Here is a 19,029-nt window from a genome sequence, read left to right on the forward strand (position 1 = left end):
CTCCTCCACACTTTTTCAACAAAGGAAACAGAAGGTATGCAACATAGTAACAAAATAAAAGTAGGGAACCAGCATAACCTAGGCCTGAGAGTTTTATCTCTGTTCATTGTGATTTTCTGACTTTCCCTTCATTCACAATCTATTCCTTTTCCTCTGTTTACAATTTAAGTGGTTATTGCTTGTTAATTTTAGTAGTGAAGGTATTGCTGTCCGAAAAGAAGAGCAGTCTGGGAAGTGAAAAAATGGAAATTTGTGTTTATCTTTCCACAGAATACAGCTTCCAGTTCTCAAAACTCAGGTGGGACAGGTTTGAGACATATTGCTGGGTGTAATTTATGTAAGTGAAGAAAATTTTTTAAAATTTAAGCATGTTTTAACTCGTCTTAGTGCAGGAATTTTTCTGCCACTTCAGAAATCTTGGATTTGATTATTAAGTAGATGTACAAAAATAATTTTGGAAAATGGTCAATTATTTTTTCTTAGGGTATCTTTGTTTGAGACTCCCATACATAGATTTCACCATGTATCCTTTCAACGTTTCTTGTTATGCCAGGCAGCTGCACGAGCAGTGGCTCTGGGCTGTGTTTCAGTGGCTTGCAACCCTAGGATGCCCCAACTGAGCTGCTGGACGTGTAGTTCTCTAGATTTGAGCCAGTCCAGAGAAAAATGGGGCAGAAACAGCTAGGAAGCTTTTCTTGCTGTCTTTCTGAGTGTCAGGGGCCAGACAGGAGCAGGGAGGATGAAAGACACTTTGAGAAGAAATGATGAGGAGAGGGGAAGTCAATAGTCTGGAGAGACAGTGAACCTGGCAGGAATTGCATGTGGCTGTTCCCACAGTGCCTGCCTGAATCTGGGCTTTAGCATCTTTGGTTTTGGGGTTCTAATCAGCCAGCATCTCTGAGTGCCCCTGTGCTTCAAATCATGAGTTGGGGAGGTTACACGGGTGGAAGCTTTTCAAGGCTCACAAAGGCTCTCATCTTTCCAAATGCAGCAGGGCCAAGCTTTCTGTTCATTGATTTTATCCTTTCTGTAGGTGCTAGAACAGCCACTTGAAGGGCAGAGAGGAAGGAACGTGTCAAAAGTATGTAGAAAGTGGCATGTCAGGACTGAAGTATAAATATCTCTAGAGTGTCCCTAAAGTTGTGTTTCTGCTTACTGGCACTTGACTGAATCCTCTGAGACCCTTCCTCAAAAGCTTCTTCGCCCAAAACTTAAAAGGAAGTGTCGTGATTCTGATACCTTCATACAACATTGGAAACCTTTATTTTTTTTAATGGCTTCACATGGTTTGTACGCAGTATCTGGCTGAACAAATACATTTAGTCTTTATTATGGCATCACGAAGGCTTTGGACTTGGCATGAGAGGATTAAATGTTTAAATGTGTAGAAGTGTACACTGGCTCTGAAACCCAGAGCTCTGTTTTGTCAACTCAGCGTTAGCTTCCTGGCTAGGCCCTGTCGTGTGTGAGTTCAAGTGTTTGCCCTCAACAACACACCTTAGTTATCAACAAAAACAAACTTTCTTTTCTGATGCTGAGTTCCTGCAAGAGATGTTGAATGTCAGAGATGAGAACAAAATTCTGTGTTCCACTTTGACTCCTTATTGCTGTTCTAAGCCATGATGAAGTGGTGAAGGCTGGGATATGTGCAAGTAGTGAATGAGCCAAACCATCCACGCATGGGAAAAATTGTTAGTTGTGAAAGGAGGCAAAAGGGAAATAGTGGAAAAACACTAAAGCAGTGATCAAAAAATGGTGTTCTCTTTTGCACAACTCTGATTAGATTTGTATTTTTGTATTTTGTTATGTCCTATCATCTTCAATAGAGATGAAAATATGCAACTACACTGTATTGCTACATCAGAAATTCCCAGGTTGATTCACTTGCTGCATCAATAATCCAGCTTAGTGTTTGTTTATAGGAACGCTGTCTGAAGAGCACAAACTTTACTTTTCCCTATCTTACCTAGTTTACAGAGAAAATATTTAGTGGTGTCTTAAGTGAGTTTCCATGGAGCGGGAAGGTCAGAAGGTAAGTCCAGACCTAAAGAAACCCACAGGTGGATTTCAGCAGCTTAACAATTTATCAGTTTTCTGACTGAATGTCTCGACCATCAGTATGTATTATTAATCAAATGGAGTGACTTTTCTCTTGCAGATATAGCAATTGCTTTTAAACAAGACAAAGTAATAGAGGACAGAGTTTCTGAGCTGTCACTTTGAGTCAAGTGCTGGCATGGCAGATAAATGGGTGATAGACTAAGCAAAGTCACTTTGAGAACCCTGTAAGCTTGAATCTGTTTGTGTATTAACATGTTGAAGTAAGATGCAGAAGGAGATAAAAATATTTACAGTTGGTCCAGAGACTTGGCAGTTTTTTGTTGTTGTTGGTTTTGTTTTCTTCTTTTCTTTTTAATTTGACCCTCAGTCCAATCTCTGCAAGGAGTGGTCAAGTAGCAGCATGGCAAAAAGGATTAGGAAATGTTTAATCACCCCAAGTTTATGTGGATTTTCATACCACTTTCTGTCACAGTTGCTGAGCTCAATACTTCTCTGACCTGCATCCCAAGGGCAACCTTTCGTGTACTCCTAATGGTCACCTGGCTTGAAATAGTATCTGGCACTTGGTGTTCTCAGACCAGCCCTAGTTACTCATTTCCCACACATCAATTCAGGAATCACATACACATACCACTGTTGCCCTCAATGAGAGTCCTTTAAGTTCCCATTACTTGGTTTCATTATTTCTTTTTCCTTTTTATGAACATCACAATTGTTGTTACCAGATGACCTAAGTTCTCAGTCCTGGCAAAAGAGGGTTTGCAACATTTCAAGGTGGTAATCTCCACAATGACTATTTTGCCTCTTGTATTGCAGTACCATAGTTTTCTTTAATGCTGCTTTCTTCTTCACATATGTTCTTGAAACTCCAATAAGCTAGATACACTACAGTGTGAATCCAGATCTGTTTCCCTGGACAATTGAGCCTGCTATGGAAGAGTCAGCATGGCATCCGCAAAGGGAAATCCTGCCTCCCAGACCTCCTGGGTTGTAAAAAGGTGATAGTGAGCACACAGAGAAAATCCATTTGACTCCTAATATATTTTTTTACCACCACTGAGTAACTTATTTTAAAATAAGATGGCTTCTGGCAGAGCTGAAATTGTTACAACAGACCAGTACAGTGCTTTGATGCTTTATTTGAACAGCACACGGCCTTTGTTTTTATGATGTTTGATGCTTCATTTGAACAGCAGGACAAAGGCTCAATCTCAGCTCATTCCTGGGATACGGTTGCTGGTATGGCTACGTTGCTTTCATTGAACTTGCAAAGCAAGAGGAAGCACATGGAATTTGCATGGCACCGTTTTGTCATGGCTGCATTTCTGGGCAAGCTGGTGAAGAGGTGGCTCATTCAGGCCTCCCCTCAGATGCAATACCATGTGCAGAGTGGGCTCCTGACAGGGTTGGTGGTCTGGAAAAGCATTTCCATTCTGCAGTACTCACCAGTGGAGATAGATGTGGTGGATTAGAAGAACCAACTTCTTTCTGGGTTTTAGTATTCCTGGTCTCAGTGATATCCCCAAGTTTTCACTCAAGGGTTGCTGTTGGTCTGATGGAATTTTTGCAAACATCTAAATGTCAGCACAGCAGTGTCATCCCCCTGAGTGTCTCTTGCTGCTGCAAGGGAGCTTCACACCTGAATAACAAAGACATTTAGAGAGTGTTTTTTGATAATTTTAAACAGACTGAACATCAGTCCTGGGTTGCTAAAGTCATGACTAGCTGGTGCTCTGAGTAGCTCCTGCTGAAACACAGACTTCATTTCGGTGTTCAGTTCTGTCCTCAAAATGAGGTTGATTCGCAGGACTAAAACTGGCTGGAGGTTGGTGCGTGGTGAATTTGAGTCAGTGAGATCAGACAGACTATGACTTCAAAGGGGGAAATACCCAAATTATCCTGAGGTAATCAGGATCCAAGCCCATCTCCAATTCCCCTATATCAAAATTGCCATTGCCATCTGTGAAGAAAATAATATTAAAAAACCCAAACAACCCATGTTTCTAATAAAACAGATCAACATAGGAATATATTTCTAAGGCAGAACCCATTTAGCTGTGATGACTCTTGCCTTAATATATGTCCATGTTCTAGGAATATCAGAAACACCAGCTTCATCAGACTGCAATGTGCTTCATATTACCAAAAGAAGTGAATATTTTCCCCCAAAGCTTGCCAAACATTCATATGGGCGCCTATGTCAGAGAAGAGATTGTTTAGTGCTCTAACATGGGGCTATGAAAGTGAAAAAGGAGAGATTATCCCAATGCTCAATGCTGATGAGTTTGAACCCTCATCAGATGTAGAATACAATGGTTAGCCAAAGCTGCCTCAGGCTGAAGGTATTCCAAAATGGGCAATAAAATGGTTGGATGCAGGAAATCCTCTAGCAAAAGAGGATTTGGGCCTCAAAATCAAAATAGTAGTGAGGGATGGTACAAACATCTTCACAGAGAAATTAGGAGAATCCCATTTTCCATGGGTTAATTTTTGACCAGATGCATTTTGTTCAGGGGCTTTGCTCTGGGCTGCAGTGACATGCCTGACATGTGGCTTTGGGTTTTATCACTCTGTAGATAAAACTGGGAACATCACTTCAGCTCATTTCTTTTTACATCACTTGCACTAGTTCAGTCACTTGCCCTGCATTCCGATTAGTGGCATGAAACCCCTAATCGCCCAATTAGAATGTGTAATGACACTGTAAAAATCCCTATTAAACTGAGCAGAGGAATATTTTTAAAATCTTGTAATAGTAGTCACTAGACGTGATAGTAGAAGAGGGAGGATAGATACATGAGGTTTATTACATGCAGATAACATGGTACTTTCCAAATTGAACTTCAAAGGACTATGCTGAGTTTATTAATGTAATTACTTGTATGAAAAATTATCAGAATATAATGAATAAATTAAAAGTGTTATCTATATAGTGTGTTATCTGTGTCGTTTTTGACTGGAATTAAAAAGAATACAAAGAATTATAAAAATTTAGGCTCTTGTTTTCACACTAACATGGCATTTAAAACGCTTCTAGATGCTTTGTTAAACTGTATTATAAATCAGATTTAAACAGAGGAAGATAGAAATCTCCTTTCATTTGGAAGAATGCAGGAAGTCAGTGGTGTTTTCAGACATATATTGCTGGATTTGGCAACACAAACACTAGAGCCCTCTCCCTCAGAGGATAAATAGGGAGTTCAGAAACCACTGGGTGAGTAGGGAGATAAAGAAATGAAATCTTTTGACTCCTGTTGCTCACCTCCACTCGAAGGGGAGTTTTGTCATCTATGAACCTTGAGCCAGTGTTCTGTATTTGCCACTGCTGGGGCAGGCACAGAAGCCTGGTGCCAGATCAGAGCCATGCAGGGATGCTCCAGCTGCCTGCCCATGACTGGCTGCACTACCAGGGTGCTCAGACAGTGGAAGGAAAGCACAGTGCTGGCTTAATTTTTATTCATGAGGAAAGATTTTTTTTCCAGAAGAACAGATTTTTAAACTTTGGAAAACATGAATAGATAGACTCTGCAAATAGACAAATGTGTCAGTCATGTATTTAATGCCCTCAGGCTAGACACCAGCAAATCTGGTGATCAGACAGTCCCGTGATGGACTTGTATCCTGAATATGATGGAATTGTTCTACAGTGTTGGTTTTGATCATTGCATTGGTTAGCACTTCTCTTAAATGAGAATCACAAGGGAACTGTCATTTGAACGAGTACATAATTAGATCACGTTGTAAAGAAAGAAAAGGAGCCATAAAACTGTCTTTTATTAAAAATTTCCTTCCTGACATTCTTTTCAGTACACCAAATACATTAAAAATATATTTTTCCTTTTATTCCCTAGTTGCATTACCTGATGAACTCTTATTCTAAAATACAGATACATGACTTCAGCCAAATTAAGACAGACAAAAATACACTTAATGAAGGAGAATACTGAAGCAGCAAGGAGCATAACTTGAGATCTGGGAATTGCAGCAAAAAAAGTATCAGTTATCTTTTAAAATAATTTTGAACATGGTAAGGCAAGTCTTCTCTTCAAGTTATTCTCTGAAGATTTATCATATAAAAGTGTGCTCATTTACTCATCATGAAAGCTGCTCAGCTGGGTGGAAGGCTGGAAGCAGCCTGAGCTGTTTGTCATTACTGGGACCAATGTTCTTGTTGACATCAAACACAGACCATGAATCACAGCAGCTGAGTTGTTTATTTGGAAAGATAGATAATCTTTGGATAACACTGCACCACGGAAAGCCCTGCCAGGTCACTGGCTATCACTTCCCAAGGCCAATCTCTAATCTTCAGTGTAAAAGTTGAAAAAAAATAGAGTGATGCTGGGGAATCATCCTGTTTTGAGTACACAATTAAAAAAAAATCAAATTTAGACAGCACCCAACACTGGACTTGGTTAAATGACAGAAAATGTTCATCTCTGTCCAGTACCTGGAGCTGCAGGTACAATGAACCCTCTGAGAGCAGCAGGAGGTCTGTGCTTGCTCTGCCTTGGAGCACAAGAGAAGGATCTGGTTTATAGTGATGGTTGAGCACCACAATGCTGCTGGTTTGAAAGTTCAAAATTATCCAGATTCTAGAGAGAGACAGGACCAAGAGTAACTCTGTCATGCAGGAAATGAATGGAAAGTTACCCAAGAGGTACACATCACAGCTAAGTTCCTTCCACCATTCTGATGCAGCTGTGGATATCTGCCTGTTCCTTGAATGACCCTGTCCTACACCTCATAACCTGTTTTACCCTGAAGAATATTCAGAATATGCTCCCTTCTCTTCCTCTTGATAATCTCCCTTCTCTGATGTTGTTTTTGTTACAAGGAGCTTCTTGTGATGACATCAGTTATTCTGATTTACTGGCTTTCCATATTTTCCCTTCTTGATCCCAACAACAACTGAGAAATTGACTGAAATATTTTCAATCAGCATAAGGCTCTTCTATGACAAAGTAGCTATATATGAACTGGGGGCACTAGGTGAAAAGATGGGTCTAAAACAACAGAGATTTTGTTTCATTTAATTGGTGTGGAAGAATGAGGGCTTAGTGTCACCTCCTTTGGGATTCTTGGAGCACCATATGCAGTTATGAGAGCCTTGTGCTGTGAACTCAGGAAGCTGGAATTATCAGGGGCTTTCCTTAGGACTCTATCACTCACAAACTTTTTTTTCTGAAAGAGATTTGTCTTAGCAGTGACTCTGTCAAGTGAAGCTTTCATTAGAAAAAAAATTACTTTCCTGTGAATTTGTCTTCTGAATCCCTCCTCAGAGACCTTTTTCCCTGGGTAGATGCACTTATTTATATTGTGTATATTTTTTATAAATCTTAAAGACACATCCATTCTGGATGGATGCAACTGCAAGAGGAATTTCAGAAATACTGTAAATATTTTAGCAAGTAATGTGAGATTATTTACTTTTCAGTCTCTTACTGTAATAAACTGAACCATACTGAAAGTCCTGCTCATTTTACCACATTGTCTATGCTTCTCCTTATAAAGGAGAAACATAAATACATATTCTGGAAATTTCTGTACAAGTAAATGAAGTCCTGCTAAAGTAGCTTGTGAGCAGCGAATTTTTATTATAGAAACTTAAAAATAAGAATGAGAATTAACTTCTTATTTTCATCAATTAGACAAAGGAGTTAGGTACTTAATTTCAAATTTGAGGTTAGTGAACATGAGTGTATCCCAGGTTTGAAATCAATGGGTTTTTAAATGTGATATTTCTATCCTCAGTAAGATATATAAGCAAAGGATGCAAATGCAGAATAAACTTAGTTGCAATATTGCATGTGTTTTGGGATCAGTTTATTACTGATACAAAAAGCAGACTTATCTTGTAATAATCTGTGTTTACATATAGACCAAAAGCAATAATTAATTTGAGAGTTCAGTGGGGTACTAGGACCTCTAACCATTAAATTCTGAAGCCACTGTGCAGTTCTGGTTACCAGCTTTGCAGGGATGACACTGAGGTCTTTGTGTCAGACTGCCTTCCTTCTGCTCAGATCTGAAGCTGCCTCTCTGTTAACTCCTCTTGTGTGTCCAGCTGAATCATCCCAGTCCACTGCCTTCCTCTTCAAATCATCATCTCACCCATCCCTCCGTTCTGTCTCCTTGCATCCAGCCCTGGTACCTCAAAAATGCAAGATTCCAGGAGACTGCTCGGCCCTCGACCCTCCACCCAGTGCATCTCACAGAATCACAGCCACAGGATATTCTGAGCTGGAGGGGACCCACAAGGATCATCGAGTCCAGCTGTTAGGTGAATGGGGATGGACCCCACAGCCTTGGTGTTATTAGCACCATGCTCCAACAATATTTGCTCGTGATTCCATTTTCCATCACCCTTGGAGAGCTGTGTGTTTTACACACGATCCTTCCAAGAGGCAGTGGGATCCCAGTGGGGACTGCTGCTCTGCAGCACTGCTCAAACAGTGCCCAGGCAACGCGTGGGATGGACTCTGGGTAGCTCAGCCCACAGGAGTGAGCTGAATGACGATGCCACTACATCTAATGCAGATGACCTCTTCTCTACTTGTTCCTTGCTAGTTTGTATGAACAACACTTCATTAAATAACTCGTGTTGCCACTGGCTCATAGGTCAACCACCTCGAGTTTTCACAGCACTGTTCTGACAAGATTGTCACAAGTGCCATAATTAGTTGGTGTGCCTGGAGACTATCACAAATTTAATACAATCACCTGGGCTTTTCTCCTCCTAATTTTGCAGAAGGTCTCATCTTTTAGCATTTATTTCACACATTATTTTAAAACAAAATGGAGGAAATTGTCACATCTAATTTTCACACAGGTCCAGGTGCTTTAAATCTGGCAGCTCCTTCTTGTACAGAGTGACTTTTGCTCTTTCTCCATGCAACTAAAATTCTCTTCATTTCACAGGCTGGCTGCCACAAGCTGTAACCTTCAGTTTTGATAAAGGTTCTTTATCCAGGTTCCAAAATCTCTTTTATAGGTCATTTTTCCAGCTTATCATCCTGAGTATCTCATTCCCACTTTGTTTCTTTCTGCTGCCTCTCCACCTTCTGCTGCATTAAACACCCCCACCTTTTCTTTCCTTTTAAAACTCCTAATTACATAAATCTTTGCACTTCCCAGGTTCTGTGATGGCACCAACCCCTGCCTCTAATTAGTGTTTCCAGCTCTTCTTCAATCGAATTTTCCTTAAAATGTCTTTATACTTTCCCCCCTAACTCCTGGAAGCAGGGCTTTAAACAAACACAAAGCCTCTTTCATCTTTCTCAAAACCACATACTGCCTGGGAGTTATACTCCATAGTGGCCAATTTGCTGTTTCTTGTGCTTCTGACTCATTTTGCAGGTGATGGGTACTGCCATCCTTCAATTATAACATTTACTGTGGCCAGCCTCCATTGGAAATTTTGAGTGCAACACTTTTGTGTAGAGACCATACCTGCATTACCTGCAGAGACATCACTTCTCTGTGGCTCCTTATCACTATTTAAGCCCCCTAAATGGCAACCAGAGCTTTTACTGCTATTGCACTGTAAGAAAGTCCTGGACTGGGAGATCAGGAGCACTCATTTTTACTGACTCTGTGAAGACCAATGGTACTGCAAGCTGGTAGTGAAGGACAGTATTCAGTTGTGAATTTGTGGCACTTAATTTGTGTGGTACTTTGTTACCACAGTGATAGGAACTAAATAAAACTGTAAGATGCAGGTTCTGAAACCTTCCCTCAGCAGACTGCCATGTGGGCTGGACTGTTTTTATCTGCCTTAGGTGCTGATTTTGGGACAGAACTGAGAAGAAAGAACAAGGAATGTTTTCCTGCATGCCTGAAGTCCATCCAGATTTTCATGTTAAGAGGGCAGATCTCCATTTTGACAAAGAAGCCTTTCATATATAATACTTGCAAATATTTTGTATTATTTTTGAGGGAAAGTTTCCCTCTCCACAGGGAGATAACATTCTCATTATGCTCTGTCCTACAGACTCAAGCAGTCCAAAAGGGTACAGAGAAATATGAGTAAATGGAGTTCAGCTGCTACTATAGCATGTTTCTCTAATAGTCATTGCAAATTATTTTACTAGTTAAGAAATAGGGAAAAAATCCAAAAGCAGAGCATGAAAAAGTTGGGATATCTTAGAAATAAAGTAGGGTTAACATTTCAATCTGGCTTCCAAGAGATATCAGTATCTGGGTTTTTAATTTTGCATGTAATGCTTAAACATTCACACCTAGAATCAACATAGGCTTTGTGTGCCTATGTGTTTTCAAAATCATGGGTTGCCTACAAGAGGACCCTCACCCATGAGACGTTTCCCCAGGCTGTGTATGCCAGTTATCATATTTTCCCAGCCCAAATCAGTTGGGCTTTGTATGTGTAGAGGCACAGACCTCTGAGTTGCACAAATAATGCTACAGTGCTGATGGGATTTTGCTGTGAAGAAAATTTGTGCTGTTACAGTAAACACCTTTTATTCAATGTTTGTGATAAAATGACACGATGCACACATGCTTTTTTTGTGCATCTAAGTGGATCAACCTCAGCCCTCCTGCTGTTTTATTTTCATCATGAGTATTTGCTGAATATTTCAAAGCATTCAGATCTAAAATCACAATGGTTGGGGCCATTTCATATTAAATCCCATTTTTCCTTTTACTAGACTTTTATCAAGATAGCATAAGAAAATGAACTCACTAAAAGGTGTTTCCACTTATTTCACGGAAACAACGTTGAGTATCAGTGCTATGTTGCTAGGTAGCCAGGTGTTTTCAAGCTGGAAATCACCTCAGCCCATTCCTGCAAACCTAACATACCTATGCTTGCCCAGAAGAATCTCTGAGGTGACACCATTTATACAGAAACATATATTGCAAAAGATTTCAGCTCATAATAGTAATGCTACTTTGTTAGGTTGAAACATGTAGGTTTCTGATACATTGTCATTCATGGGTTTGTTTGGGTTTTTTTTCTGCACACTGTATCCTCAGTGGGATTTTCCTATGTGTGTGTACTAGGTCTGGCTGGGATGGAGTTAATTCTCTTCATGGCAGCTCGTACGATGCTGTGTTTTGGATTTGTGACCAAAACAATGCTGCTGCATAGACTCTTTTTATTGCTGGGCAGCATTTGTACAGCATCAAGGCTGCCTCTGTTTCTCCTGCTACCCAACCAGTGAATAGATCAGGGGTGCACAAGAGGTGGGGAGGGGATAAAGCAGATACAACCCAAACTGTCCAAAGCAATGTTCCATGCCATGTAACAATATGTTCAGCAGTGCAGTGGAGAGGAGTGGAGTTTAGGTAGGCCAGTGGTCTTTTGCCTCAGGAACAGCTGGGCATCACTCTGTCTGGGGGAGGTGGCAAGGGATTGCCTTTGCGTCACTTATCTTTTGTTTTCTTTCCTATTCCACTTCTTTGTTTATAAAATTATCAACCCATGAGTTTTCTTGTGTTTGCTCTTACTTTTCTGTTCTGTGGATGTGCAGTGCTTAGCTGCCTATGGGGGTTAACTCACAACTTTGTGTGATGGCCAAGCCAAAAAGAATCCATGCCTTCCTGGGAAATTAACTGCTCACAAACACCACAAAGAAGCTGCCTAACAGAGACAGGAACTACAAGCATCAAGGTTAAAGACGTTGTGTTTCACTTGCAGCCATTTAACCCCTGATGTGATGGTGTAAGGTAAGAATGAAACAGAAAGCAACTGACCCCATATGTTAATACATGAAATAAAGTGACCACGAGGGGGTACCAGAGGTGTAAAACCATGCATGGCTCAGCAGGTCACCTCGAATCAGCAGCTGGATACAAGGCAGCAGGAAAAACATTTTCTTCCTGTTGTGCCTTTGGAACCTTGTATGTGAACCTTAACTCATCCCTTCTTACTCCCAGAGCAGGCTTTGGCAATAGCAGCCAGGCTGGAGAGGCAATACCTGGACCTGTGTGCCCTCCCTTAATCAACAAGGATGCATGGAATATCGACAAGGGGAAAATTTCCATGGGTGCATAAAATCTGGGATTTAATGACAATCACCAATAAGGCAACAAAAAATACATCAGCTCTGAGAACTTTTTGTGGGAAGAAGTTATGATGTGGATGCAGATTACACACGTACTGGTCTGCTGTTGCCAAAGTTTAATTTTTGTCACTAATGCATTTTGCTAGCAGAGCTTAAAGGTCATGTCCCTAAGGATACGACACCATTTGTGTTAGCAGAGCCTGGCTTTCTCTTCAGATAATAGTCATCTTGGACTGAGTACTATTAGAGGACAAGTGAAAGTGAGACTGGGGGAGGGGGGAAGAGGAGGGGGTGTGTTATGTGACTGTACATCCATCTTCATCACTGGAGGGTCACGAAAGGATTGCTGTGTGTTAACAAGCAACACAGCTCCAAGCACTCAGGTCCCAGACGCTGCAGCAGAGAGATCTTTTCAAGGTGAGCAGACTGGCCTAATGCAGAATGTCTCCAGCTAGGGAGATTTATGAAAATCTACTTTATATTGGCAGCAGAAGGCCTGACAAGACAGTGCTCTCCCCAGAGAAGTTACACTGTCTATTTCATCTCCCTAGAGTGCTTTACTGCTTTCCTCCAACAGACCACTTCATACAAGGTCTTACTCTGCCCACATAACTCCAAATCAATGGCATTAACTACCTCTTCCACAAACACACACTGCTTGTTTATGTACTCCTAAGATTTCTGAAATTCAGGCACTTGGCCCAGTGAATGTAACTTAAGCACACTGCCTTCCCAAAGACCCTAAGAAGTGTTACAGGGTCGGGGTGGGGGGGCACACAGCAAACACTGGGGTTTACAGAGAGCTCAGGCCACATAAAATTACCCCATAAAATCAACAGCAAGTGCCCTGAGACCTGGAGAGTGCACAGATCTGTGTTACACCCTGAGCCACCATCTGCACCACGCATCACGGATTTATTTTTCAGCCGTTTCATCTTACCCTGCAAGTAATGAACAGCGCAGCCGAGGCTGCTCCATCTGCGGCGAGGAGACTGCTGGCACTCCCTGTGCTCCAGGCCCATGACCACGCTGCTTGTAGCTCCAAACAATATGTTCTTTTACACAATAATGAGCAAACTGCCAGCCCTGCTCTCTCCCCTTCTTCAGAAATAACCCACACCTCAGTGTGAAACACTGAAACCGTGAGGCTCCTGGCTTGCACATACACTGAGGCGAATGTTTCCCCTTGTCCAGCTTGCAAGTGATATCTTGGCAACTATTTTTCCTGCACTTGATAATACTTAGATTTGCAGAGTGATTCAGCATGACTCAGTGTCAGCAGCAGAGGCCAGGATTTGTAGTGAATTCTTACCAAAGCCAGGAAAAGAGATGCTTGGGTCATAAAGTAACTGCAAGCAGTTTTTGTTTAGGGTGCTTCTTTGGAGAGTTGATGTAAGAAAAGGTGCTGTAAATAATGTGCCTGGCTTTCTATAAAACAGATGCCCCATTAAAGGCAAACATGCTTTAACTTGGAAGAAGGCAGCAAACAACAATATCATTTTGCATGTTTTATTTCTATTTATTCATGTTAATTTTTTATGCCTCAAATTGAAAGACTGAAAACAGAGCAGAAATCCTGTCCCTACAAGGAAGCAAAACACCATCATCAGAGTAGCTGCTATCTCTGTGGTTTCCTAATTGCGTGTTTCTGCTTTACTGGTTTCCTGAGATGGGTGATGGAAATACAGAGATGAGAAATAAGAACCACCAGCTTATGAGCTTGACCAAAGCTACAAAAGTGATTCCACATTCCTGAATTCAATGAATTTTCAATACTACTGCCCTTGGAAACCGAAGAGGTTTGGGTTGGGGAGAGAACAAAGGACTTTCACAGAAATATTTCTGCCAAATAAAGACCACGGTGGGAAGAATGACACAAATGGCAGGGTGCAGTTGGAGAATCTGTGCACAGTTGGAAGCTTGTCCTTCCTCTGGTGGAAAAAGTCTGTGTAACATCTCTGCATCCTGAGGTTGTACAACTTTCAGAAGACAAGACCTGGGTTTCTCTCACTTGGCACCACACTGGTGTCTAATTCAGGCAAAATTTTCATTGATTTAAAAGACCCTGACATATGTTTGTAGATCATTCCCAAGCAGCTGCAAAGCCAGATGCTTCTCAGAAATTTTGGGTTGCTTGTTTTTCTGTGAAAGAAAGACTGCAGTAGCATGGCAGAGACTCATCCTTCACAAGTGATAAAGTGATAGTTTACTTAGAAATAGGGAGGAAAAAAGGGAATATTTTTCCAAATTCACTAGATGCTAGGATCTAGGCTAATTCAGGAGGTAAGACAGCATCTATCAATTAAGCATGGTTAATTACAGGTTCCTAAGAAGCTCTCAGAAATGATATCCCTAATTGCTGAAAGCAAGTCACAGACTGAATTATAGCACTGTTAGTACAAGTCTCAGCCAAACAGCACAGCTACCTGGAGTGAATGGTGACACAGAAAATACAGAGTGCTCAGATGTTAAACTCAGTTTCAGCTTCTGGACCAGAATATTTTATTTATGATGATGGTATTTTCCTCTTCATTAAGAACAGGGGTAGTAATGTCAGATTCAGACAAAGATCAAACCATCAGCCATTATTAATGACTTAAATGTAATTTTCTTGAAATTATGTAGTTAAACATCCTTAAACACTTGTGTTCTCCCTCCCGTTTTCCTTCTAGTGCCTTGTCTGTTTCTTCTTAATTTTTATTTCTCCTCCTTTTTCCTGTACTGCTCTCTGTGAGATTCCAGTTTCCACTGTTTCTCAATTTCCTTCCATAATACGACACAGCCAACACTGAAAATGCCATTTTAGCTCCCGTTTCAAAGATGCTAGCAGGGTCAAGAGGATTCACACTTCCAAAAATCTTTTATCAAACTGTCTGTACAGTGTTATGCATAAGACATTTTACCAGCACTGCTGTATTTCTATATGGCAGGACAAGTTCCCATTATCTTGTATGCCACAAGAGATACATGCATATTCTACATACAGTAGATTAAAATAGAGAATTGCAATGGATTCCCACCTCAAGATGCTGCACACTGTCCAACCCCGCTGCATTGTAATAGAAAGGCTCAATCCCAATCCTGAGCACAGAGCTGCAGATGGCTCAAACCCAACTCACCTGAACAGTTGTCTAGACAAATGTTCTCCTGAAACTGAGTTTAGACACCGTCTAATCCCAGTAAATTGTGTTAGGTGGCCTCATTAAAACCCAAGTTCATTTTAACCAGATAACATGCATTAAAATACAATTTGAGCCACAAAGACCTGGGCTTTAAAATTTTACCTAACATATTGTTCTCGAAAAGTACTTACTTTATACTTTAGACTAGACATGACCATCCATTTTGATGGGTTAAACTGATTTATTTTTCAGTAACGTTGCTTCAATTGAGTTAACAAGCTCAAAAGCTCCCAACACTCATTAAGCTGCAGGCTAAGGCACATGAAGGCACAATATCTGGCTGTGCCTGGAGACGCGAGGGAGAGGACCCCAAGTTCCACCCTGACGGGCCGGGTGCTCCGGGCGAGCGGAGCCCTTTCCGCCGGGCCCACCGCAGCAGAGGGGCAGCGTCCCGGCCCGGGGGTGCCTCCTTCCACGGCCGGACCCCGGGTGAGCCCCGGCCCCGCGGGCCCGGGGGTGCCGCAGCGCGTCCCCAGAGAGCCCCGGGCAGCCCCGCTGTCTCCGCTGCCGCCGAACGCCGCCCCAGCGCTCCCGCCGGGAATCGCCGCGCATCCCTCGGCCCGGCCCCAGCGCTCCCCGCCTGCCCCCCTCACGCCCCCGCCGCCGCCGCCCTTCCTCCCCGGGGCTCCCCGGCCCGCCCAGGCTCCTCCTCCTCCTTTCTCTCAGCGCACCCTCCCTCCCTTCCTCACGCCCTCCCTGCCGCCGCCGGCGCCCGCAGCCCCTGGCCGGACTTGGCTCTCCTCCTCCATCTGCCCTCGGCGCTGCCGCCCTGCCCGCCCTGCCCGCCGCGTCCGGCCGGGCCGGGGCAGCCGGGCCGGGGCTCGGGGCGATGAGCCGGGAGCGGAGCGCAGCGGCAGCCGCGGTGTAGGGCTCCTTTCCCGGGCGGGAGCGGGACCGTCCCGGCGGCTCCTCGGGGCGCGGGGAGAGCCCCGGGCCGGCCGGGCGGTGTCTGCCCCGGAGCCAGGGGAGCGGGGCTGGCGGCCGGCGGGACAGCGGGGGCGTCCCCCGATGTGTGACATGATCGACTCGCAGTCCGCCGAGAAGATCAGCAGGATGAAAAAGTTGCGGAGAACTTTATCGGAGAGCTTCGGCCGAATAGGTGAGTGCCGGGCCCGGGCCCCGACGGCGCTGCCCGGCACCCGGGGGTCCCGGCGGGGAGGGACGGGGGGCGGTGGGCTCAGCGCTGCCGGGCTGCTGGGAACACCCGCCACGACGCCGTCCGCGAATAGCGTTTCTTGGGAAGAAAGCTCGGGAAATAAATAACTCCGGCAGCCCCGGCAGTGCTGCATGGGTCTGTGATGGAGTTAGCCCAAAATCGGCTGCGAAGAACAAACTGTAAACGAGAGTTGCCTCACGTGCCCCCACTGCCATAGAGAAACCTCAACAGAAAGCAGTAGGTTATTTTCATTGTCTTGCAGGTCCGCTAGTTTATTTTTGGTACGGGCTGCAGGTTTAGTTGAGGTGTGAGATGCTGAAACAGGTAATAGCGGCCCAGTGATGTAGGGGGCCAGACAAAAGAAGTCTATCTGTCATCTGCTGTGAAGTCTTGTCGCTCTGTCACTGACATAAAGCATCCTGAGGTAGCGTCATCTGAATGCCGCTGCCAAGCGTGTTACCTCCCAGTGCCACCACACCGCGTTTGGTTTTGACACGAGTTTATTTTGCAGTTGAATTTGTTATTGAGAACAATGCCAAAGAGTCCTGGTCTGCTTGGACTGGTATTTCTCTTAGTCTTCGGTGCACAATGCTGCTTAATTCACTGTTTAAAGCATTATTTCCCACTGACATCATCAACACGCAGCTGAGCAGGGAGAGAAGGTACCTCAGAGGAGGTGCGAAGTGTCCCCGAGCTGGTGGCGCAGAGCAGCGGGGGGAAGTGCTGTAACACACGAGAGCAGATGCAGCACCCCTGTGCTTGCAGACCGTCTGCATGGCCCTTCCACAGTCCTTCCCCATGCATTGTCCATTTGGGAGGTCTTTCCTCACAGCCAGCCCGGCTGCAGACGTGGGTCAGCTTGCGGAGCGGCTTTGTCCCGGGGAGAGGGTGTGAGTGCCTGTGCCCCGTCAGGAGCCGTGGCCTTGGCTCTCCCCCAGGAACCCTGCCTAGGATCTGGGCCGGCACAATCGGGCACTTTAGTTTTTCACGTGCCGTGTATGCATTCAAGCACTGCAAGCTTTTAAATGGATGATTGTGTTTGAAATCAGGTACTTCTTATTGTCCTACTCCAGGATGAAACAGACTGAGAAAAGCTTATTCCTGTTTGTAAACCAGAGTTTCAAGGGGAAATATGAAAGTTACAGTTGTAAAGCAAGTATCAAGTCACTGTTACAAATCTTTCTGCCCCCATATGAAAACAGCTTTCACCTATCATCAGTCTTAAACTTGTAAAATGCATTTAACTTTCTTTGATTAGAAAAAAAAAAAAAAAAGCAGTCAGGTGTTTGGTCTTCTATATGTCTCTGTGCATGTATAAACACAGACACTCTTCCATAGAACTGTGAGAGGGTTTTACTAATGGTGGAAGTCATTAACAAAGAAAATGTTTTGAATGAGGATGCTGCTTTGTTGTAACAGTGACAGTCCTGTTAATGCCTTTTAGGGATCAGGGCCCCTCTGGCTGGTAATTTCTGCATGTTTTATTTGGCTCAGTTGGGTGATCATCTCTTCTTGTCATTTTGCACAAATTAAACAAGCCTTCAGTTTCCTTGGGAGCTCTGGCCTGGTTTTAGATACACGGATATTTATGTCTGAAAGCTCCTCCAGTTCTGTGTGTATGTGTGCAGAAGTGTAGGAGTGTGGTCTGGTATGTGGTTGGTTTGTTTGTTTGCTGATGGTTGGTTTGTGATTAAAACACAGCTGCTACCGGCAAGTTTGTTCCATCTTCAGATGCTCAAATATATTGATCATCATTCTGGTAACTGCACTTGGAGCAAAAAACTTCTAATTTATCTGTATGAGATTTGAAGATAGTCCACTCCCTGATACCAGAGACACAGATAAGCCAAAGCAAAGAAATTCTAAACTTGCATACCATGAAATCTTTGGTTAAAACATGTGCTGTACTTAACTCTTATATTGAAGTGAAGGAGAGAAAACAAAAACCTCATTGGAAAAAGACTTCCTGGGTATTTGACTTTTGGGTTTTAATGCTCTCTGTGTAGGTGCTGGTTGCTTGGTATGGTTAGCTAATTACAAATTAATGATGTATTTAATTTGTAACTTTTCCAGTTATCTGCTCAGTTGTGTGATTTGTCATAAATAATAAATTTCTGACAATGGTAAAGGCCAGGTTGGATGGGGCTTTGAGCAATTTGGTCTGATGGAAGTTGTCTCTGCCCATAACAGGGGAGTTGGGATGATCTTTAAGGTCTCCTCCAACCCAAACCGTTCTGTGATTCTATAAAAGAGCATATAACAGAGATATATTAACATTTCCTGTTCTGCTTCAATGTCTGTGTTTTTGCAGGTTTAAGTGCCCAAAATGAGCATTAAGTACCCAACATAGTATCATGAGCATTGTCACATAAGTGATGTGAGAGTACTGTGGTGTTTGAATCTAATAATTAGTGAGTCAAACCTTCACGTGTTGCAGTAGGAAAGATCTGTTATCATTCTTGAAATGATAAAGCACTATTACACCTTCCCCCAGTGTTGGCAATAACCTGTCTACCAAATGCAATTCTCTTAATGCTGCAAGACCCCAAATTTGGTACCAGATTTAGATACCCAAGTTTATGTTAGCCTCTTGGATAAAAGT

The 19,029-nt window shown here is 43.1% G+C and overlaps 1 protein-coding gene across 2 annotated transcripts in view; it reads left to right on the top strand.

Annotated features, from left to right (window-relative positions):
• Positions 1 to 15,959: 15,959 nt before the first annotated feature.
• CDK14 (cyclin dependent kinase 14) overlaps positions 15,960 to 19,029 on the top strand; it is a 341,412-nt gene continuing 338,342 nt past the window's right edge. Inside the window, exon 1 of one of the 2 annotated variants that reach the window (XM_064409653.1) lies at positions 15,960 to 16,370. In XM_064409653.1, coding sequence (XP_064265723.1) covers positions 16,280 to 16,370 — 91 coding nt within the window. In that variant the 5' untranslated portion in view covers positions 15,960 to 16,279. The remainder of the gene's footprint in view (positions 16,371 to 19,029) is intronic. The other variant, XM_064409650.1, reaches the window with a different exon arrangement.

The sequence above is a fragment of the Passer domesticus genome, chromosome 1, assembly GCF_036417665.1.
Source record: "Passer domesticus isolate bPasDom1 chromosome 1, bPasDom1.hap1, whole genome shotgun sequence".
NCBI classification, from domain to species: domain Eukaryota; kingdom Metazoa; phylum Chordata; class Aves; order Passeriformes; family Passeridae; genus Passer; species Passer domesticus.